Source organism: Mustela putorius, unplaced genomic scaffold (assembly GCF_011764305.1).
Source record: "Mustela putorius furo isolate JIRA1106 unplaced genomic scaffold, ASM1176430v1.1 tig00003859_pilon_pilon_pilon, whole genome shotgun sequence".
Lineage (NCBI taxonomy): Eukaryota > Metazoa > Chordata > Mammalia > Carnivora > Mustelidae > Mustela > Mustela putorius.
The window spans coordinates 26,707,806-26,732,357 of record NW_025422011.1 but is presented as its reverse complement, the minus strand read 5'-3'; the positions used below and the strand labels follow the sequence as shown (position 1 = coordinate 26,732,357).

At 33.4% G+C, this 24,552-nt stretch overlaps 1 protein-coding gene across 18 annotated transcripts in view; it reads right to left on the bottom strand.

The window, feature by feature from the left end:
* Window positions 1-24,552, bottom strand: part of SOX6 (SRY-box transcription factor 6) — a 609,548-nt gene that overhangs the window by 259,462 nt on the left and 325,534 nt on the right. For all 18 annotated transcript variants that reach the window (XM_045066197.1, XM_045066194.1, XM_045066196.1 and 15 more), the window contains one exon: window positions 1,150-1,239. In XM_045066197.1, coding sequence (XP_044922132.1) covers window positions 1,150-1,239 — 90 coding nt within the window. The remainder of the gene's footprint in view (window positions 1-1,149; window positions 1,240-24,552) is intronic.

Genomic DNA, 24,552 nt, shown 5'->3' with positions numbered 1-24,552 from the left:
TGTAACAAATTAAAAATACCATTTTCACCAGATAGCTATTGCCAGATGTTTATCTTAAATGAGACATTATCCATGACCAATAGGAAGATTCACCTGAAGTTGTGTTTGACAACTTCACAAAACTAATGCAAATTCCCAAATTGTTAGTGCAAATCAGAGTGATGACTGTAAGAGATACCTTACAGAATTAATTAATGACCATGGATTCTACTTATGATACCAAAACTTATACAGTCCTTCTTCTCCACAAAAGCATCAGCAAGAGAGATTTAGGGAAGAAGAAGCACTTTCTGACTGATAGGGAAACTTAATTTTTAATGGTTCTTAACATGTTTCAAAATAATAGTATTAATCACACATCTTCAGAACTAAAGATGCTCATCCTCAGCAGGGTCAGAGGTCATGAAAAGTTAAATCCTGTGAAATTTGGGTGAGATTAATCAACCTATGATCCTATGGGTATCTTAATAAAAACAGCAACCACAATTTAACCTCATGAGTGTTTTCTAAGTGCCAGAAACTGTTCTCAAAGTTTTACTGTATTAATCCTCTTAATGAGTCTATGAGGTAGAAACTCTTACTCTCCCATTTTGGATACAAGGAATTAGAAACATAGAAAAGTTCAGTGACTTGCCCAAAGTCACTCAGCTGCTAAGTGACAGAGCCAGGACTTAAAAACGGTAGCCAAGCTTCAAAATCCACTCGTAAGTCATTACGTACAACACATTCTATAAACTCTTTTTTATAGGTGCTATCCTTGACCATTTTTGACCAGAAGAAATTCAAATTAATGATATAGATTCATAAATTAAGCCATTATTATGATTTCAAGAAATCTTTCTTTCAAGAAAGACTAAGATTATCTTTAACTTAATTTGTCCTTCATCTTTTGACATTTGTTTCTTTTTCATACCTTTCTGTTAAATAAATTAATGAAAGAATTTATCTAATAATTTATATGTTTATAGACTAAAAAAGAGAAGGCAAGAATTTCATTCTGTAAACATTATGGGAATAAAAGTTCAAGGGCACACTATACATTTACCCTCTCATATATAAACAGATATTAAAGGGAAGAATTTAATTAGGGTACAGAGAGCAGTAAGCATCTTCTCCACACTGATAAGTTTGATATTTCATATATTGTACCTTTAATTTCTCCAAGAAGTTCACTGGTATTTAGTCTTTCCATTTTTTCCTTCCAATCTTTTGAAAGTAGTTTTTCCATGCAGGAGGAATCTATTAGAGCAAAAAAGTAAAGATTAAATATATTACATATGTATTTTTTAGGTATTAAAATATTACAAATCCAAAAAGCCAGTTTATGGAGAAATTCTCTCATTTTAAAATGATCAAAGTTACTTTTCATTGTTCTTTTAACCCTAGGATACAGAAAATTATATTATTGTATCTATCACAAAATACCACAACTGAATTTATTTTTACCAGAATATTATTTGAACTATTCCCAGGAAAAAAGATAATCTTAATAATTTTGTCTTGGTATTATAAATATAATTCTATTAATATTCAGCAGCACTTATCATTTTTTAGACTGATAGGACAGAAAAGGGGGTTCTTTTCTATGATAGGTTTAAGTTTAAATGTTAGTCCTTTCAATCCAAGTGATTTTTTTTTTTTTTAAGTCTAAGCAAAATTAGTGTTCTCTTCAAGGAAGAATGACAAATATTCAAGGGAGAAGAAACCAATCAAAGTGTAACCACTTCGTCCTTAAAAAAAGAAATAAAATATGGCAATTTTTGTAAAATACCTATTTAGAGAAAAATTCAAAGAAAATAAAGTCAAAATGTTCTCTGTCCCTCAGTAATAAAAACTACTAAAACTTTTCTCTTATATAGAAAGGGATATATATTCTTATAAAGGAATACTCAGTTAAACACTACTTTTCCTACTGCATATCTAAATAACATACTAGACTATAGGGAGTGATTATAGTTGTTTCTATAAAGATTCATAAAGGTTACAGAAATCTAAATTTTAGAATGTCCTAATAATCAGCAAAACTTTCTCAATGATTTTTTTTTGTATCTATTCAGATGGGTATGCAACTAGAGCTACCGCTTACAACTGTGTATATATATATATATATATATTTTTTTTAAGCTTCAAATCTTAACAAATAGGCCATGTTTCCAAAAGGGAATGCAGATTTAAATACTAAATCCTCTGTGAAAAGCACACTTGTATTTAACTTTAACATTCCAAGTGTCAAGATTCTGATAACTTCTTTTTAAAATTATATTTAAAATAGTTACTCCAATTCCAAATGCCTTTCCTCTCCCATATCAGTGCCTATCTCTTTAGCATTTTCCCTTTCATTTTTTTTTTTTTCCAACTTCTAAATCTCCTTGAATTTTTTAGAATGACAGTAAGGTCAAGATGGATCCAAAGGGTTTTAGAAACTAGATAAGCTTTCAAAAAAGACAGTGAGCCCTGGGTAAGAAATGAGAACACCGTTGCATCATTAGAAAGTATTGGTGAAAACAATTAACATTTGTCCATGACATGATCAATCAATCAAGGAATGGATGGAATCCAGATCAGTGTGCCATGAAATGGCTGATGAAGAACACCAACCATTCCAGCTCGCTATCACAGAAGCTAAAATTCTTTCTAAATAGAAGTCAGCTTGGTTCTATTAAGTGAAATCTCACTGCCCATTCCCTTCCCTCTTCCCTTTATCTTTCCCTCCTCCTTTTATTCTATTTTTTCCTATTTTTTTAGGCTTCAACAAGTTCTCTACTACCATGATTAAAAATTGGATACTGAGTGACCTTCCAAAAGGAACTATGTGCATATACATATGCCAATTTACATTTAATTTCCAAAATGTTCTCTTGCTTTTATTTCAAATTCAAAAATAAGGTATGTACTTTGTTTATACACATTTTGTTTTCATGCTAAAGTAATAGAAATGAAAATACTAAATTTGGGAATTAAAAAATAAATCCTCAAAGCCATGCCTAACAGATTAGTTTTAAATTTCTGAGAGAAATCAATGGAACATCAAATCATGGATAAGAATAATCAACAAAATGTCTTCAAGTTCCTATCCTACAATCAGTTCTGTTAGTGCTTTTTCTTTTTTAACCCTTTCATACACGTTGTAACATTGCACTAAACTGATAATCAATTATATAAATGCTAAAGCATAATTTGTTTGGTTCAAATTTGAGTTGAAAGTATATATTATAATAGTAAAAGACAAAAGCCCAATTTACTAGTAATGATCACAAATTCAGAGCAAGTTCATAAACTAGGATTAGATACACACTAAATGTAAAACAGGCTAAAATATGTCTCTCATTTCTATAAATAGACCTGAAATCTTTCAGAGCTCCAGGAAAAGAATGCTAAAGCTTCATGGGAGAAAAATAGAACTGTATGGACAATAGGAACACACACTTCAAACATAAATCAGACCATGTGTACACAGCTTCACATAAAAGCTACTCATTAATAAAATGGTTAATAACATCAAAGCATTTCACATTCCTATTAAAAAATTAATCCTCAACATAATGCTGAGTTAATCTAGTTAATATGAGTTCCCATTTCGGTAGAAGAAACTGAGGGGGAAAAAAATAAAGCAGGCTTTCCATGTTTATATTTATAACTCATGAAAATATTTAATAACAGTCACTGATTGCTTTTCACTACAGGACAAAAGAAGTCCTGCATATAGCTTTATCAATTTAACCTCAATTCTAAGAGATTCCAGGAAGATTCAAAACTCAGGAAGTCTCTTGAAAAACCCCCCTCTTTCTCACCTGATTATCTGACTGCCAACCTCAAAGGGCATGCCACAATTAGTTTTAGCATGCCCCATACCATAATGTAAAGCAAGTAAGATGAGGGGGGAAAGATCAGAAGATACAGAGTAGTAACAAATACCACACAGGTGAAGGACACTACTGCTACCCCTGAGGCGTTTCTGACTTGGAGTGAGGAAATATATAATAAAGTTGTAAATGAAAATTTATGTTTTAAAATTTCCCACTCAACACAATATCCAGGTAAGGGTTTAAATTAAAAGGATTTATCCTTTATGTGGCACATCCTTCAACTACCTTAATAGGACACTAGCTTTACGGAGGTAATTGATCAGATCAGACTTAACGCCATTCTGATCACGCACAAAGGCTAAAACCAAAGAGGTGAGAATAAGTCAAGAAGTCCAGTTTGTATTATGTACACGGGAAGAGTAAGACCACACAGACTGGCTTTAACTCAGTAGTCATGGAGGATTCCAAATGCAATGAAGGGACCTAATATCACCTAGATATTCTTGGACTATTTTATACAGAAAAATATGTTCTAAGCAACTGACTTGAGAACAGCTAATATACTTAGACAGTAGTTCTACAGTTCTCAAAACATGAAATAATACATAGCATATTTTACTATCTGAGTTTGATTACACAAATTTTAGTATTTTGACTGAATTGCTTTCAGCTAAAAAATAGGAAAGATACTACATACTTTTTGGAAATTATGAGAAAGAACCACAACATTACAAGATTTAAAAAAAGGTCACCATGAAATGTACACATTAAAAAGAATGTAAACCATAATATTTCAGCATAAAGGGGGAAAATGCCAAAATTAACCCAACTTACTTTGAAAGGATTAGTGCCCATAAACTAATACATATTCAGTGAAATGCAGGATTTTATTACATTTATCTTAGGTAATTTTTGTAAATAATGTGATTAAAACAAAATTCAAAAATCAAGAGGTGCACTATAATTCTTGCTTATAATTTAATCAAGGACATAAAAGGCTTTGACATGTTAAAATTTATTCTCAGTCACAGTTTTTTGTTTTTCTCTTTTCCTTTGCACTGTAAGTTTTTTGAGAAACTTCTTCTAAAGAAAAAAGTAAAAATACTATTCAGAAATAATTTTTAATAAATACCCTGCATAATGGATTGCAAAGTAACATTTCTGCTTCCTAAGTATCAAGGTTTCAGGCCAGGTGAGTCAAGAATGCTTTATTGTGCTAACAATTAACTTCATCATACAAGAGAAATTTGAAGTGAGAGTATGTGAAATATTTATTTCCTAACCTGTGTGATAGTATTTTAGGAATAATTTTAAATTATTCTTAGTTAAACAAAGCCACAGCAATATTCCACACAAAGTGAAAGTATTTAAAATGTGCCAAAGAGAATAAATAAATAAATCACTGATTGCTAAAACTACAGCATAGGGGAAGAGGAAAGAATAATGGGAAAAAATTTTAGGGCACAGGTTCTTTAAAACAATTCACCTGTGAGTAAACACTATTCCTTCTGCCTCAATGTGATGAAGTTATAAATTCTGAAACACTAGAAACATGACATGAAAAATATCTTTAAAATATTTCAGTGAGAAAAAACAATGACTGCTGCCACAGTATGTAGATTTCTTCTTGCTTTTAATCTTTTAAGAGAATATTAAATCAATTCCTTTTATTTTTACAATAGAATCATAGATCTCAAATGCAATAAATTTTTTATGTGTTCAAGAACAATGGTAAATTATCAAAAGTACCTTTGGCCTTGGTTTACTACTAGTTCAGACTATATACATGTATTTATACTCCAGCTGATCATCCATCCCACATTTTTCATTAGGAAACAGAGATGCACATGCCAGTTACTGTACATTTTTCCACAGTGACAAGTGCTCCACAATACAGTGGGATAAAATTGGAGCTTGGAGAGCTTGAAGAGCACTCTTAAATTTTAATTAAAACCCTCCAAGCTCACTAAAAATAATTAGACACCAAAATGTGCCAGTTTTATTTTGAAGTCACTATAACGTACAAAGCACACTCCCTGACGAATGCTCGTGCTGTCCTTCTCTCTCCCCCTCTCTCCAATGAAACAACTGATTTTCCAAATACGAACAAGGGGGTATAAATAGAGGCTGTTTCCAGGCCTGCTCTTCATGCTGGGAAGCTGACAGAGAAGAGAGCAGAATGGGAGTTTCAGACTGCACCAAATGAACCTAGAATAACTTGCCTTCGCAGAGTTCGAATCACTGACAAACTCTAGATAAAATCCAGTCTGCAAGAAACACGAGTTGTATCACTGATCTTTTTTGATCCAAGAGCCAAACCTTTAACCTCTTAAATGTTTTTGCTATCTTAAAATATCTCATACAATGCTATATTCCATCCTATTTTTAGCCAAGCAGCGAGAGAAAGCATGCCTTTCCCATACAGCAGGGCAGTGATATAAACATCAACACAGATGCTTTGCCAGGAAGAGCTGGACTTCTCAAGCACTTGATCATTAAGGAATGCACCAACTGTTTTGGATAATCTCGTGCCAGCTCCCCTTTTGCTCCACACTCCCCTCTGGGAGTGGCCAATCTTGTCCTGGTCCTAATTTTTCATTTTACTCCTCCATAGCACCCCCCCATCCCCGAAAATATGAGAAATGGCATTTATGCCTAGCAATGAAAAAGCAGGCTCACTTCCCCAAACAGACCAAAACTTTAAAACAATTAACCCTCCCCTCTTCTTTCAGATAAATTACTAAGTATAAAATGCAATCTGTTTCCTTTGTTTATTCAATATGAACAATTTGTAAATGACTCAAGGATAAAATTCAGAAAATGTTGTGCTAAATTAGAACCATTATAAACATGCTAATGACTCAATGCTTGAGTAAAACATGCATGATCGGTGTGAAGAAATAGATTTAGTTCCTGTGAAATTTTGTTGTGCTGCCTTAAAATGATTTGGTCATTAAATCAGATATTTTTCCTTCCAGGAAAAAATGTTAATTCCACAACCACTTTACTAGATATACTGTGAGTGTGCATGTACGTGTGTGTCAATGGGAGCTTTGGAAATGTCATTAGAACTGTTAGATGCAAGATTTTGGCATATTCATAAGGGAGAAAAAGATCCACACTTGAAACCTGGCAGAAATACACATGCAGACATCATTGCATTAGGTGCAATATTCTTTCTTTGCACCATTTTTGTCTACCAAAGTCTTTGATAATTTTTCATGGGAATCCTTTAAAATTGGCACTTAACAGACATTCATGGAAATCACGTTGTTCTAAGCAGGAAAGAGATATATCTTTCATTTGCTTTCCAAGGCTGCTTAGCACCTAAACAGTATCAGAGGGATCACTCAAAAGCAAATTTCTCTCCCATGCCATCAAAGTATAACTACAACCAATGCCAATAGAGAGATAGAGGGGAACACCCAGCAGGCTATTCAGAGGCTCATAGCCTACCGCTGTCAATGAAAGAGACTTCAACGGTCATTAAGACCAACACCCTCATTTCAGAAACAAGAGAACAGAGTCAAGATAAGGAAGTCATTTGCCTTACCCAAGGTCAAGCAGTTGGTGACAGAGCCTGGACTCCAGTTCTGTGCTAGTTTTACTGAAATGACTATTTAAATCATATTTGAACATCAATATTATAGTCTCTATACCACAGCAGCAACTGTAGAAAGGGAATAATACATCTATTCTTGTTTCCGACACAGAGTGAAGCACTCCAGTTCCTCAGAGAGGGGCACTACAAAGTCCAGGTACTGCCGTGAAAAGTCAGTAGTGTTCAACAGCCAGTTCTCCATACAAACTCCGTTATTCTGGTCTTCCTCTTCCTTCATATTTCCTTTTCCTTAATACCTTATCTTGGTTTGAACTAAGAGCTTTCCTTTTCTGAACATCATCCACTAAGGAATAGTTAAGAGGCTGCTTAAAAATACTATTGAACTTAAAAAAAAATCCCTTCCAAATTAGGTTTTATCTTCATATGGAAGTAAATGTGCAGCCAGAGACCTTGGTTTTTCACGGAAGCTCATTGCCCATGACACCTTCAAATTAACCACAATGTTAACAAGCAAAAAAGTTCTATAAGTAACCACGGCTGGGGGCGCCTGGGTGGCTCAGTGGGTTGAGCCGCTGCCTTGGGCTCAGGTCATGATCTCAGGGTCCTGGGATCGAGTCCCGCATCGGGCTCTCTGCTCAGCAGGGAGCTTGCTACTCTCTCTCTCTCTCTGCCTACCTCTCCGACTACTTGTGATTTCTCTCTGTCAAATAAATAAAATCTTAAAAAAAAAAAAAAAAAGAAAGAAAGAAAGAAACCACGGCTGTCCAGGGACGCCTGAGTGGCTCAGTGGGTTAAAGCCTCTGCCTTTGGCTCAGGTCATGGTCTCAGGGTCCTGGGATCGAGTCCCGCATCGGGTTCTCTGCTCGGCGGGGAGCCTGCTTCCTCCTCTCTCTATGCCTGCCTCTCTGCATACTTGTGATCTCTGTCTGTCAAATAAACAAATAAAATCTTAAAAAAAAAAAAAAAGAAAAGAAAAGAAAGAAAAGAAACCACGGCTGTCCATCTTCATAAAATTATTACTCATCATGACCTCCTCTCATGACCTTCCCTATATTTTGTGGCTCCGTTGCCAAAAGCTAAGGTAATCAAACCATAGAACATAGGACACTGTTCTTGGGTTCTATAAATGTTTCATTTCTACATTTTTCAATACTTAACTGCTTTTTAGAAACTATTTTAGACTGTGAAAACAATAACTTTGGTGTCCTATATCCCTTCTTTAGGTTTCTTTGGGGAAATATTTCTGAATACCACTATCATCCTGATGGAGTTACCAGTCACAGAGCTCTACCGCCAGCTTCCTACTGCTCCTGCTAGCCACACAGACAGTAATTTTCTCCGCTGGAACTATGTGGAAAGGCTCTCTTAAAACTTGGGTTGGAAAGTATAAGCATGACTTGTCAAGCCCATCTTCTCTGGCACATGGAAAGAGCCTGTATGAAATAAGAGTGAATGAAGCCAAAAATATGAAGAAAAACAGACAGGAGAGAAGAGAAAATAAACAAAATCTTCACATCTTTACATATATACATGCAACATATGTTAAAATCTTTACATCTACATATGCTAAGTATGTTAGCATATTTACATCTAAAAAAAGCAAAGCCAAACAAATTTTTTTAAAGATTTATTTATTTATTTGAGTTGGTAAGGGCTGAGGGGAGAGAGAGAGAGAATTTCAAGCATACTCCTCCGCTGAGCACAGAGCCTGATGTGGGGCTTGATTTCACCACCAGGAAATCATAACTTGAGCTGATATCAAGATTTGGATGCTTTGGGGCACGTGGGTGGCTAAATGGGTTAAAGCCTCTGCCTTCAGCTCAGGTCATGATCCCAGGATCCTGAGATCGAGCCCCACATCAGGCTCTCTGCTCAGTGGGGAGCCTGCTTCCTTCTCTCTCTGTGCCTGCCTTTCTGCCTACTTGTAATCTCTGTCTGTCAAATAAATAAATAAATAAACAAATAAATAAAATCAATCTTAAAAAAAAAAAAAAAGATTTGGATGCTTCATCAACTGAGCCACCCAGGCACCCCAGCCCTGGTTATGGAGCCAAAGTCCCAAAACCCACAGTCACACCAGTTGCAGACCCAGGAGGCTTGACAGTGTAAGTTCTAGTTGAAGTGCAAAGGCCTGAGACCCAAGAGAACCAGTCCAAAAAAAGAGCTGCTCCTGATCTTCTTGGTAATGTAGCTGATAGAGTCCTATTTATTGCTTAAACTAGTATGAGTTGGGTTTCTGCCCTTTGCAGCTTAAAAAAATAAATCTAAACAATATTAAAACTATAATAAAAACTGCCATACCTACTCAAATCTTTTATATTCCAAATGGTAACACACTGGAAACTACCAAAACCAACATGTTAACTTTTACTACCAGGTTAAAACAATTATTATCCAAATCTTGAAATAAACCTCTGCTTTATTGAAAGATATGTAGCAACTTTAAAGTAATCTGTTGTAGGAGTACTAGGGTGACTCAGTCAGTTAAGCATCTAACTCTTGGTTTTGGCACAAGTCATGATCTCAGGGTTGTGAGATCGAGCCCTTTGTCAGGCTCTGTGCTCAGCAGGCAGTCTGCTCAAGGATTTTCTCTCTCCCCATCTAAACTTCCTCCACCTCTCTAAATTAATTAATTAATTATTTAAACTGTTATAGGATTGTTATTTAAAATTTAGCTATCTAAATTAAGATTTTCTAAACATGATGCAACCAAAAGAAAATATAGCAGAAATAAAGTGGAAGATGGTGTAAAACAAAAAACAAAACCCAAATCCAAACTAACAAACAAAAAACTCCCATTTAAAATCAGCAAGCCCCGGGCGCCTGGGTGGCTCAGTGGGTTAAGCCACTGCCTTCGGCTCAGGTCATGATCTCAGGGTCCTGGGATCGAGTCCCGCATCGGGCTCTCAGCTCAGCAGGGAGCCTGCTTCCTCCTCTCTCTCTCTCTGCCTACTTGTAATCTCTCTCTGTCAAATAAATAAATAAAATCTTTAAAAAAAAAAATAAAAAAAAATAAAATCAGCAAGCCCCTTGGGGTGCCTGGGTGGCTCAGTGGGTTAAACCTCTTCCTTTGGCTCAGGTCATGATCTCAGGGTCCTGGGATTGAGCCCTGCATTGGGCTCTCTGCTCTGCAGGAAGCCTGAGTCCCCCACCCTCTGCCTGCCTCTCTTCCTACTTGTGATCTGTCTGTCAAATAAATAAATAAAATCTTTAAAAATAAAATAAAATCAGCAAGCCCCAATTTCAGTTTTGTGTTCATCAAAACAACTTCACTGTTCTGGTTAATTGACTTTTTATTTAGTGTTATAATGAAATTACAAAATAAGGGTTTTTTTTCTGATGAAATAGCCTTTCTTGTCTGTTTTATTTCTTTTTTATTGTCTGTTTTATTTCTACATAGACAATTCATAAATATAAATTTTTTTAAAGATTTTTTATTTATTTATTTGACAGAGAGAGATCACAAGTAGGCAGAGAGGCAGGCAGAGAGAGAGAGAGGAGGAAACAGGCTCCCTGCTGAGCAGAGAGCCCGATGCGGGACTCGATCCCAGGACCCTGAGATCATGACCTGCGCCGAAGGCAGCGGCTTAACCCACTGAGCCACCCAGGCGCTCCCATAAATATAAATTTAACATAAGGTTATACTTCTTAAATTGGTTTTAAGAACCTCCATAATCTAGGCCTAGTGATTCACTGCCTATTATTCTTCCTGCATGAAGCTTTTCATTCTGTTCAAATGAGGGCACTAAATATATATCACTCTTTTGTACAAAACATGTGTTTTTTCACTTTACCTTTGCACATGACGTCCTTCTGATCTGAATGTCTCCCCAGTTCTTGATGCTTTCTAAAACCCTTCCTATTTTGTAGGGCCTACATTATTAAATACCACCTCCTCAATTATACCTTGGAAATTCATATCCTCCAAAAAACAAAATAAACTTGTTGAGCATATATTATCTGTCAGGCACTGTGCTTTTTATATTCTCTTCATGGATCAACTCATTACCTCTGACCTTCACAACTCTTTTCTACATTTATCACTGCTGTTACTTAACAATTTTACCACCATATGATTAAGTTCCTACTGCATTACTCTAACTAAATATTAAGTTCCTTGATGGTCAAGAAATGTTTCCAATACTACTTTGCATTCTTCCATTATATTTAATCCAGAGCTCTGCATATAGTAAGTACAAAAATAAATTCCCTAATATACTAAAAAAAATTACGTTTTTGTGTATGTCAAGCAACTACAGAACAACTTTGCTTTTTAAAATTAATCATACTGATGTATAATTTAATATATACATGTAATAAAGGCACTCATTTTAAATGTAAATTCTATGAATTTTGCCTAATTATACATTCATGTATCTGTCACCCCAAAGAAGATAATAGTTATCTTGTGCTCTCTTTCAATGATCCATAATCCTAGCCCTGGGCAACCACTGAACTGATTTCTATTACTACAGAATAGTTTTGCCTACTCTTGAATTTCATAAAAGACTATGAAAGAATACAGTAGGAACTTTTTTGAATATAAATTAAGATTTTTGAAATTCAATCATGTTGCAACATGGGTTAGCAATTTGGTCCTTTTTGTTAATGGGTAGATTTCCATTGTATACACACAAAACTTGTTTATCTATTTATCTGTTATGGACATGCAGATTTTCCCCACTTTTGAGCTATTAGAAATAAGGCTAATAGAAAAACTCATTCATAATCTTTTTATTAATATGTCTCTTTTTTCCCTCTATAATGGAATTTCTTCTAAAAGTACGGCTGTTCTGTGCCTGAATTTATTTTTTTAAGATTTTATTTATGTATTTAATTTAGAGAGAGAGAGTGAGCAAGGGGAGAAGCAGCTGCTGAGGGAGAAGGAAGAGGGAAGAATCTCAAGCAGACTCTGCACTGAACACTGGGCCCATTGCGGGGCTAGATCTCCAACCAGGAGATCATGACCCGAACCAAAAGCACGAGTCAGAGGCTTACCAATGGGGCCACCCAAGTGCCCCCGTGACTGACTCTATAAGAAACTGTCAAAAAGTTTTCCAAAGTGGTTGCATCATTTTATACTTCTACCAACAAAGTATGAGATTTCTAGTTGCTTCATTTTCTCATTAACAATCCTAGTATGTTAATGGTAGTCATTCTGGTTTTGCCTTAATGAATTTTAAGAGTAATTTATAGGGCGCCTGGGTGGCTCAGTGGGTTAAGCCGCTGCCTTCGGCTCAGGTCATGATCTCAGGGTCCTGGGATCGAGTCCCGCATCGGGCTCTCTGCTCAGTGGGGAGCCTGCTTCCCTCTCTCTCTCTCTGCCTGCCTCTCCGACTACTTGTGATTTCTCTCTGTCAAATAAATAAATAAAATCTTTAAAAAAAAAAAAAAAAAAAAAAAAGAGTAATTTATATATTTAAACATATTTTATAAACTACACATTTATATGTTATATATACACGTATTTATATTACATATTATATACACATAGTTAAGAATTATCTATTTAAATATTTTGTCAGTTATATGTATTGTAAATATTTTTACCTGGTCTGCAGTATGCCTTTTTATTTTCACAAGGTGTATTTTAAAGAGCAATAGTCATTTACTTTGATGTTACCCAATTACCAAGTTTTTCTTTATGAGCAGTGTTTTCTTGGTACCATCTAAAGAATCTTTACCTCCACTGAGATCACAAACTTATTTTTCTGTGTTTTCTTCTAAAGCTTTATGTTTTAGCTTTATATTTAGATCTATAATCCACTTTGACTTATTCTGTGTGTGTAGGTCTATTTCTAGTTTCTAGATTCTTTGTTCTGTTTTATTGATCTGTTCATTAACCTTATACCATACCAAACTGTTTTGATTATTATAGCTTTATGGTAAGTCTTGAAATGACATAGTTTAAGTCCTCCAAATTGTTCTTCTATTTGACTTTATTATTATAATATTTCTTTTTTGGCTCTCTTAGGTTCTTTGCATTTCCATATAAATTTTAGAATTTTAGAATCAGGTTGCCTGTCCAAAAAAGATCTTGGATTTTTACTATACTTATCTTGAATCTATTTTAATCCTGTATCATCTTTAATATACTTAGGGGCATCTAGGTGGCTTAGTCAGTTGAATATCTAACTATTGATTTCATCTCAGGTCATGATTTCAGGGTCCTGGGATAAAGCCCCATAGGGTTGGGCTCTACTCAGTGGACAGTCGCTTGAGATTCTCTTTCTCCCTGTCCCTGCCCATCCTCCCTGCCTCCCTGTCTCTCTCTCTTTATAAAATACACAAGTAATCTTTAAAAAATGATATCTTCAAAATTATGAAATTTTCCTTAAAGTTCTGTTTTAGCTTCATCCCACATATTTTGGTAGGTTTTGCTCTCATTATCATTCAGTTTAATATATTTTATAATTTTCCTTGTTCTTTCTTCTTTGGTATATGACTTATTTAGACGTATGTGGTTTAATTGCCAAATATTCAGGAATTTCTAAAATTTCTTTTTGTTATCTATTTTCAATTTACTCCCACTGTGGTCAGAGAATATACTTTACATAATTTCAATCTCTTTATATTTATCGCGATGTGGTTTATGGACCAACATAGATTTTATCTTGTGAGATGCTCCATATTCATTTGAAAAGAGTAATTATTCTGCAGTATTTTTAGTATAATGCTCTATCAATGTCAATTAGCCTAAGTTGATTGATAGGATTGTTCAGGTCTTTGGATTTTTGTTTATTTGTTTTTCCCTTCAAATTATAAAAGATGATTACTGAAATCTCCAACAATTGCATTGTTACATCTCTTTTTTTTTTCCTTTCAGTTCTGTCAACTTTTGCTCCATGTATTTTGAACCTCTTCATATTTAGGAATTTTATAACTCCTTTATGAATTGACTTTTTAAGCATTATAAATATATATTTTATATACATAAATATATATAAAGAATAAATATTATTCTTTATCTCTGGAGTATTTCTTTTTTTGAAGTCTACCTTTATATTATTATAGCCATTTCAGTTTTATTATCACCAGTATTTGTATAGTGTATTTTTGCTCACGCTTCTACTTTTAACCTATCTACATCTTTATATTTACTGTATTTCTCATAGCCAGTGTATTAGTTAAATCATTTTAGATATGATCTGACAATCTCTACCTTATAAAATTACTAAAGTCTATTTACATTTAATGTAATTATTAATAGAGGTTAAGTCTATCATCTTGCTTTGTTTTCTATATTTTTACCTATATTTTTTCCTTTTGTCCCCTTTCCCTGACTTATAATTAATTTATTTTTTTAGAATTTCATTTATCTTCTCTATTGACTTATTACCTATACCTTTGTTTCATTATTTAATAGCTAATCAAAGATTTTCAATATATGGGGCACCTGGCTGGCTTAGTCAGTAGAGCAGGTAACTCTTGATCTTGGGGTTGTAAGTTCAAGCCCCAGATTGGGTGTGGAGGTTCGCAAAAAACATGAAGGCTTAAGTGGGTAGAGGAAGAATAAATGAAACAAGATGGGATTGGGAGGGAGACAAACCATAAGTGACTCTTAATCTCACAAAACAAACTGAGGGTTGCCGGGGGGAGGGGGTTTGGGAGAAGGGGGTGGGATTATGGACATTGGGGAGGGTATGTGATTTGGTGTGTGCTGTGAAGTGTGTAAACCTGGTGATTCACAGACCTGTACCCCTGGGGATAAAAATATATGTTTATAAAAATTAATAAAAAAAAAATAATTCTAAAAAAAAAAAAATTTCAATATAAACCCTATTGCAACAATCTATGAACAAATTATATACTACTTCAAATATAATGTAAGAAAGTTAAAACTGCTCCCCATCTTTTGTGTTATTGTTGTGATACATATTGTTTTATTATATTTTATTATATTATATTTTATTATAAACTCCATAACATTGTTATTGTTTTTGCTATAAGGTCAATTATACCTAAATTAATTACTAGAATTACAAATTTCTTTTATCTTTGCCTTCAGATATACCATTTCTACTACTCCTCTTTTCTTTTAAAATCTGAATTTCCATTTTCCTTCAGGGCTGACAAAATTGCTTTAGATTTTTCTGTGGTGAAAATCTACTGGCAATGAATTTCCTGAACTTTTGTTTGTCTGAATTACCTTTATTTCATCTAAAATTTTTAAGAATATTTTTGTTAAATAATGTTTATGTTAATGTTAATGTTAAATAATATTTTTGTGAAATAATATTTTATTAAATAATGAATTCTAGGTTAAAAATGTTTTTTTCTTCCTTTAGGACTCCTAAAGATGTAGTTGAAATATTTCTACCTTGTATTTTTTCTGATGTGAAGTCAGGGATAATCTCTTGGTACTGCTATAAACAATGTGTCTATGGTGACTTTTAAGATTCTCTTTTGTTAGCTTTCAGCAATTTGATTTTGGTGTGCTTTGATATACATTTTTCTTTCTCTTTGTCCTCAAATCTGAACTTCTATATTTTTTGACAAAATTTGGAATTTTTTCAGCCATTATTTCTTCAAATACACACACACACACACACACACACACACACACACTTTTTTGGGGGGTGTCTATCACCTTTAAGTACTCTTATTGCACATATGGTACATCATTATTTCTCATAAGCTATGAGTCTTTGTTCAGTTTTTTCTCCCTGTGCTTCTGTTTGGATGGTTTTGATCGCCCTGTCTTTAGTTTCACTTACCTTTTCATCTACAGTTAATTGTTTGCATTTACATTTATGAGGTATTTATTTTTAAATCTCAGACCCTATATTTTTGACTTCCTGAATTTCTATATGCTCTTTTTTATTGTTTCCATTTCTCATTATTATGTTCATATTTTCCTTTAAATCCTTGAATATATTCATAATAGCTATTTTATTTTTTATCAAAGTATAATTAACATACAGCATCATTTTCAGAAGTATAATGATTTAACAATTCCATATATTTTTCAGTGTTCATCAAGATAAATGTATTCTTAATCCTCTTTATCCCTTCCCCTACCCACCTTCTCTCTCCCAACCAGCAGTTTTTCTCTGTATCCCACGTCCACTTTTTGTCTCTTTCTTTCTTTGTTCATTTGTTTTGTTTCCTAAATTCCACATGAGTGAAATCATATGGTATTTGTATTTCTCTGACTGACTTATTTCACTTAACATTATGCCTCTAGGTCCATCCATGTTGTTGCAAATGGCAGTTTCTCATTCATTTTTATTGTTAAGTAATGTTCTAGTGTGTGTGTGTGTGTATTACATGTGTATAGGATTTCTTCTTCATCCATTCATCTATAGATGAATGTTTGGGCTGCTTCCATGTCTTTGCTATGATAAATAATAAATAATAATAAATATAAATTTATGATAAATAATAAATAATAAACACAGGGGTGCATATATCTTTTTGAATTAGTGTTTTCCTTTACTTTGGGTAAATACACAGTAGAGGAATTACTGGATCACATGGTAATTCACATAGAGATCACATGGAGAGAAACCTCCATGCTGTTTCCCACAGTGGCTGCACCAATTTGCATTTCTCCTGACAATGCATGAGAGAGTTTCTTTCTCACCACATCTTCATGAATACTTGTTATTTCTCGGTTTTGATTTTAGCCACTTTGTCAAGTGCAAGACGATATCTCACTGTAGTTCTGATTTGCATTTCCCTAATGATTACTGATGTTGAGCATCTCTTCATGTATCTGTTGACCATTTGTATGTCTTCTTCAGGAAAGTGTCTTCAGGAAAGTTAGGTCCTCTTCCATTTTTTAATTGGATTTTTTTTTTTGGTGTTAAGAGGTATAAGTTCTTTATATATTTTGGATATTAGCTCCTTATTGGATATATCATATGCAAACATCATCTTCCACTGAGTAGGTTGCCTTTTTGTTGATAGTTTTCTTCCCTGAACAAATGTTTTTCCTTTTGGTATAGTATCAATAGTTTAATTTTGCTTTTGTTTCCCTTGCCTGGGGAGACACATCTAGAAAAATGTTTCTATGGCCAGTGTCAAAGAGATTACTGCCTATGTTTTCTTCTAGGAGATTTATGGTTTCAGGTTATAATAGCTATGCTAAAGTCATTGTCATTGCTAATCCTATCATCTCTGTAATTTCTGGGTCTCTTTCTATTGACCAATTTTTCTCATGCTTATAGTTTTGTTTTCTTGCTTTTTCATATGTCTAGTATTTTTACTGGATACTGGATAATATGTATATTATGTTTCTTTCCCTTTAAGTGGTTTGAATTTTCTTCAGATGGGTATCCATTTTCTCATGGATTATCTTAATTAGTTTGAAGCTTCTTTTTAAGCTTTTTAATAATGGATTTATTTGTTTGTTTGTTTGTTCATTTATTTAGTAAAATAATCTCTACACTCAGCCTGGGGCTCAAATTCATGACCCTGAGACCAAGAGTCACATGCTCTTCTGACTGAACCATGGAGGTGTTCCTAGAGTACGTTTTACTCTAGGGATAATTTATTCTCATTCCAAAGGTATGGCTTTTCTGGGTCTCCACTGAATGCCCTGAGTGTTTAATGAGGACACTCCGCAGTAGCAAGTTAGAACTTAAATAATGTCTCCCAATAATATGTGAACCCTGATAGTTTTGCAGTTTAGTAGTTTTTCTTTTCCAGGTAGTTGTCCTTTGCCCAGCCTCTTATATTCAAACTCTATTTAGGTACACTAAGTGGTCAGCCAAAAACTCAAAGGGACCCCAGACATTTTTGAAGTTTTCTCTGTATAGCTCCTTCCACTCTCAAACTTCCACCTGAAAATTATAGCCACTACAATTTCCCAAAATTCTGATGACTGCTCAGTTCAGTGAGTTTTCTCTACAGTACTTGGGTCTCCCTGCATCATGGTCTGGTAAATGCCACTAGATAGAAAGCCAGGATAATCTTATGGCTCAGTTTGTTTTACTTCCCTCATAGATTATAGTCTTGTGCATCTTGTTTTCTAATTTCTTAAAAACAATTGTTATATATAATTGATCAAAACCTCTTGTTCATCTTAGAAGATTAAGTCCCTATTTGAACATTATTAACTTACGTTAATTGTCATATACCAAACACTATACTCAATAATTCATATAATACATCTATTAAAGTGCCCAAGGAAAATTATTTAAATAGACCACATGTTGAATGATAAAGCAAGTCTAAGCAAATCTCAAAGAATTGAAATCATGGAAAGCATGGTTTTTGACCACAAAAGAATCAAATAGAAATAGGTACTAGGAAGATAACTATAAAATCCCTAAATCAGGATTTAAGCAACACATTTAAACAATCTAAGATACATAATTTAAACCACAACAAAAATTAGATAATATTTTGAACCAAATTATAATAAAAATCGGACATACCAAAAATTGTCAGATAATCCAGTTACTAAAACTTTAAATGCAAATATTACAAAAGCAAAAAAATTGAAAACTAATTACCCAAGCTCCATCTTAATCTACAAAAAATATACCAAATAAACCCCCAAAAAGGGATGATGATGAATATAATCTCAGAGCATAAGTCAATGATCTAGAAAATTGTAGTCTAATAAAAAAAATCAATAAAACTAAAAGACAGTTCTTTGAAAAGATTAATGAAATTAATATACCTTCATCAAGATTGATTAAGTAATAGGGAAATCATAATATTAGAATTAGTAATGAAAAAAGAGATATAACTATATATGTCTATAGATATTGATAGTAAGATACACTGAAATTTATTCTAATAAATTTGAAAATTTGGATAAAACAGAAACATTTCCTGAAAAATACACTTATTAAAATATAAAATGAAAAAACAGTTTTATGTTTGCTAAAGATATTGAGCTTATAATTAAAAGCCCTCCCACAGAGGTGATTCCAGAGCCTGTCTGCCACACTAGTGAAGTTTTCCAAACATTCAAGGAAGAAATATTACCAATATTATGCAAACTCTTCAGATAATAAAATAAGAGGAAACACTTCCTTTTATGAGGCCAGAAAAACCTTGGCAAGTACATTACAAGAGAAATCTACAGACCAATGTCCTCATAAACATAGATTCAAAAATCCTCAATAATATTAGCAAATATAATCCAACAATATAAAGAAAAAGGCCAAGAGGAAATTATTCCAGGAATGCAAAGTTGCTTAAAAATTCAAACATCAATATAACGTACCTTATAATAAAAGTGAAAAAATTATATGATCATTACAGTAGATGCAGAGAAAACATATTGTAACATTCAGTACCCATCCAAGATTTAAAAATAAACAAAGAACTTTGGCAATCAGGAATAAATGATCACTTCCTTATCTTGATCATACATAACAGCAAATATCATTAGTAATGGTGAAATACTGAATCCTTTCTTCTAAGCTCAAAAACAAAACAAAAATATCTACTATTACCCTTCTAGTCAACATTATCCTGGTGATGCTAAGTAGATAAATAAGATAATTAAGACAAACAAATGTGTATGTGTCCAACTTCTGGTGTCCAGCCTAGCATTTAAGGAGCTTAGAAGTTGCCACTATTCTAAAGACAATTAAAAAGATGAAAAAACTGAAAAACCAACAACTCTTTGGAGATCCATCAGAAAAATTAGGTCACAGAGCAAATCAGTGTTCCAAGTATTGGAGAGAAAAATAGGTAGATACAGAGGATCATATTACTGGGACAAAAACCCATGAACAGAAACTTCCATGGGAATCAGTACCTATAAAGGAAAACTTGAACTATAATTGACAAACTGCTGGAGGCTCATGATGGGCAAGAAAGTTAAAAACTCCAGGGAGACCCAGTAATAGGGAACCCCCACACTTTTATGAGTTTTACCTCAAGGTGCTCTATCAGCTCCTTACAGTGAGAAAATAATCCCCTTTGCAGGGGGAGAAGAAAAGAAACCATTTTGAAATGTACCAGAGCATTCTCTTCTTCTTATCAAAACCAGTCCTCAGAAGAAACTATTTGACCAGAGTCTAACGTGGTAGGATTTTACTGAAACCTAACCTACCTGGAGAAGTGAAATACCTAACTCCAGTTTCCACTAGTCATGTATAAGAAGGAAAATAGCCAACTCCAGCCAAAGTATCCCACCTAAAGAGGTGGAGTGGTACTGAGAAGAAACACTGGTGAAGTTCACATTCCAGGGGCACATTGTCACCAAAAGACTGAGGCCTGTTCAAAGGACTAAGAAATGCTTTTCGTCCCCCTATGTCTCACCACTAAATCACTAAGGGCTTATTTACCACAGTTTCTTTGATCCAGTACATCATGTCTGCCATTCAACCAAAAACGAAACAAAACATCAACAACAACAACAAAAAAAGACACAAAAGACAAACAAAAAAAAAAAAATCACAAGGCATACTAAAAGGAATAAATAGACAGTTTCAAGAGACTAAACAGACTCAGATATGGAAGGAATGTTGAAATTGTCAGATGAAGTATATTTCAAAACTGTGATTAATATACTAAAGGCTTTAATGGAAACAGTAGACAATATGCAAGAACAGATAATGTAAGCAAATAGAAATTCTAAGAAAGAATCAAAAAGAAGTTCTAGAGATCCAAAACACTAACAGACATGAAGAATGGTTTTGATGGGTTGGTTCATTCATAGACTAAAAACATCTAAAGAAAGAATTCCTGAGCTTGAAGATGTGACAATAAAAACTTCCAAAACTTAAAAGAAAACAATAAAAAGACTGGGGGAGGGGGAAAATAGACCAGAATATCTAAGAACTGTGGCAGAACAAAAGCTGAAAGATATGTTTAAGGGGAATACCTGAAAAATGATAAAGATAGAAAGAAACACAATTAATATTTTAAGCAATAATGACTAAGAATTCCCAAAATAATGTCAGACACCAAACCACAGATCCAGGAAGCTCAGAAAGCATCAAGCAGAAAAAATATAAAAACAAAAACACTAGACCTAAGTCTATAATATTCAAACTATACAAATCAAAGATAAAGAAAAAAAATTTGAAAAATCCAGATGGAGAAAACAACTTACCTACATAGAAGAGTGAAGAATTACATTGAATTCTCTTTGGAAACCAAGCAAGCATGAAGATTGGAATGAAAAAAATAAAACCACTGACCTAGAATTCTATACCTGCAAAATTATCCTTCAATAGTAAAGAAGAAAGATTTTCTTAACCAAAAAGAAAAAAAATATGAGGGAATGTGTTGCCAGTAGACTTGGACTTCAAGAATTATTAAAATAAGTTCCTCAGAAAAGAGAAAAATTATATGTCGGAATTTAAGATCTACATAAAGAAAGGAAAAGCATTAGAGAATAAGTAAGTGAAGATAGAATGGAAACTTCTTTTATTCTTAATTGAGGTAACAAATCCATTTATTCAAAATAATAATAGCAAAAAGGTATTTGATTATGTGTGTGGGGGGGGTGAAATGTGATGGATTACTTTAATTAATTTTTGAGTGTTGAACCAGCCTTGCATACCTGAGATACATCCATACATAGGAGTAGATGTATACCTATGTATAAGTGAAATGAATGACAGTAATGATGTAAGGGATAGGAAGGAGGAACTAGGAATATTTTGTTGTTATGAGGTACTTATATTACCTATGAAAAATACAGTGTTACTTGAAAGTATACTTGGACTACTTGTAAATGCATATAGCAAACCCTAAGATAAATTCTAAAAAAAAAGTTTTCAAAAGTATAATTGATAATCTAACAAAGGAATATAATATCTAATTGAAACCACACAAAGGGCAGAGAACATATAGAAGACAAAAATAAGAACAAAGAATAGAGATAATAGGAAATGTGGCAAATACGATGGATAATAATCCAACTACATAATAATCACCTTAAAAGCCAGTGGTCTAAATATACTACTTAAAAGATAAAGACTGTCAGAATTGACAAAAAATTAGGACCCAACTATATGTTGTCTAAAAGAAATTCCCTGTGCATACAAACACACATAGAGATTAAAAGTAAAGGGATGGAGAAAAATGTATCATGCTAACTCTAATCAAAATTAAGCAGGAATAGCTATATTATTTTCAGACAGATTAGATTTCAGAAGAGGAAAGTTATCAGGGACAAAGACGGGCATTACGTAATGATAAAAGGGTCAATACTCCAAGGAAATGCAACAATACTTAATGTGTATGTACCTGACAACAGAATGTCAAAATACATGAGGCAAAAACTGATACTGCAAGAAGAAACAGATCCAGCAGCAGAAAACAGTAAGGATAGAGTTGAACTCAACATCTTTATCATTTACTGGATATAATGGACATGTATAAACTACTTAATTCTATAGTAGCAAATTAAACATTCCATTCTTCTTTTGGGATTTTGACTGAGATCACAGACCTAGAAACCAGTTAGGAACATATTTAATTTGAAATTAAAAACAAAACGCATTTCCACTGGTATGATAAAATATTAAATACTTAGATATAACTCTAACAAAATATGTACAAAATCTATATGAGGAAAACTACAAAATTCTGATGGGAAATATCAAAGAAGAACAAAATAAATGGAGAAATATTCCATGTTTTTTGTAGATTTTTAAAAATCAATTAGAGGAACTCCCTCTCTATTCCAAGTTTACTGAGAGTTTTTATCATGAATGAGTGGTAGATTTTGTCAAATGCTTTTCTGTATCTATTGATATTATCATGTAATTTTTCTTTTTAATATGTTAAAGCAATGGATTACAAATATTGATTTTTGAATGTTGAACTAGCCCTGTATATCTTAAATGAATCCCACTTGGTTATGGTGTATGATTCTTTTTATACAATGTTGGATTTGATTTGTTAATATTTTGCTGCAGGTTTTATACCTATATTCATGAGAGATATTGGTCTGCAGTTTTCTTTTCCTATAATATATTTGTTTAGTTTTGGTATTAGGGTAATGTTAATTCACTAGTGAACTCAACTGGGCTTAACACTTTCTGTTTTGAAAAGTTATTAATTTTTTATTCAATTTCATTAATAGATACAGGCCTATTCAGATGGCCTTTTTCTTTTTGTGTAAAATTTGGCATCACTATATGCAAGGTCTTTTCAGCAAATGGTGCTAGAACAACTACGGACAACCGTGCATAAAAAAATAAATATAGACATAGATATAGACCTTATACTCTAAAAGTATAACTCATAATAGATTATTGACCTAAATGTAAAAGGCAAAACTATAAAACTCCTAGGAGATAACGTAAGAAAAACCTAGATGGGGTGTCTGGGTGGCTCAGTCAGTTGAGTGTCCAACTCTTGATTTTGGCTCAGGTCATAAGCTCTGGGTCAGGAGATGGAGCCCCATGTCAGGCTCCACACTGGGGATGAAGCCTGCTTAAGGTTCTCTCGCCCTCTCTATCTGCCCCTCCTTGCCTTGGCTCACACACACTCTCTCTAAACAAACAAAGAAACAAAGAAAGAAAGGGAAAAGGAAAAGGAAAAAGAAAAAGAAAAAAGCTAAATGACCTTATATAGCAATGACTTCTTCAATCCAACACCAAAAGCACAATGAAAAAATAATTGTTAAACAGATTTCATGAAAATTAAAATCTTTTGTTCTGCAAAAGACAATGTCAAAAGAATGACAAGACAAGTCATTACAAACTTTGAGTTGTAAAATAAAGAAGTCTTGGGATGTAATGTACAACATGGTGGCTAAAGTTAATGTTATATTTTATAAATTTGTTAGAATAGATGTTAAAAGTTCTCATCATAAGAAAACCTAATTTTGTATCTATGTATGATGACAAATATTAACTAGACTTACTTTGGTGATCATTTCAGAATACATACAAATATCAATTTATTATATTGTATACCTGAAACTATTATAATGATGTTATACTGTCAATTATATCTTAAAACAACAGTAAAAGAGAATAGCCAAAATAGGAACACCGACAACACCAAAGGCTGTAGAGGATGTGGAGCAACAGGAACTGTCATTCATTGCCGGTGGGAATGTACAATATTAAATCTTTCTGAAAGACAGCTGGTAGTTTCTGGCAAAACTAAACATACTCTTAACTTATGGCCGAGCAATTGCACTCCTTGGTATTTAACCAAATGAACTGAAAACATATCCACACAAAAACCTGAATATGGATGTTGATAGCAGTTTTATTCAACATTGTGAAAACATGAAAGCAACAAAAG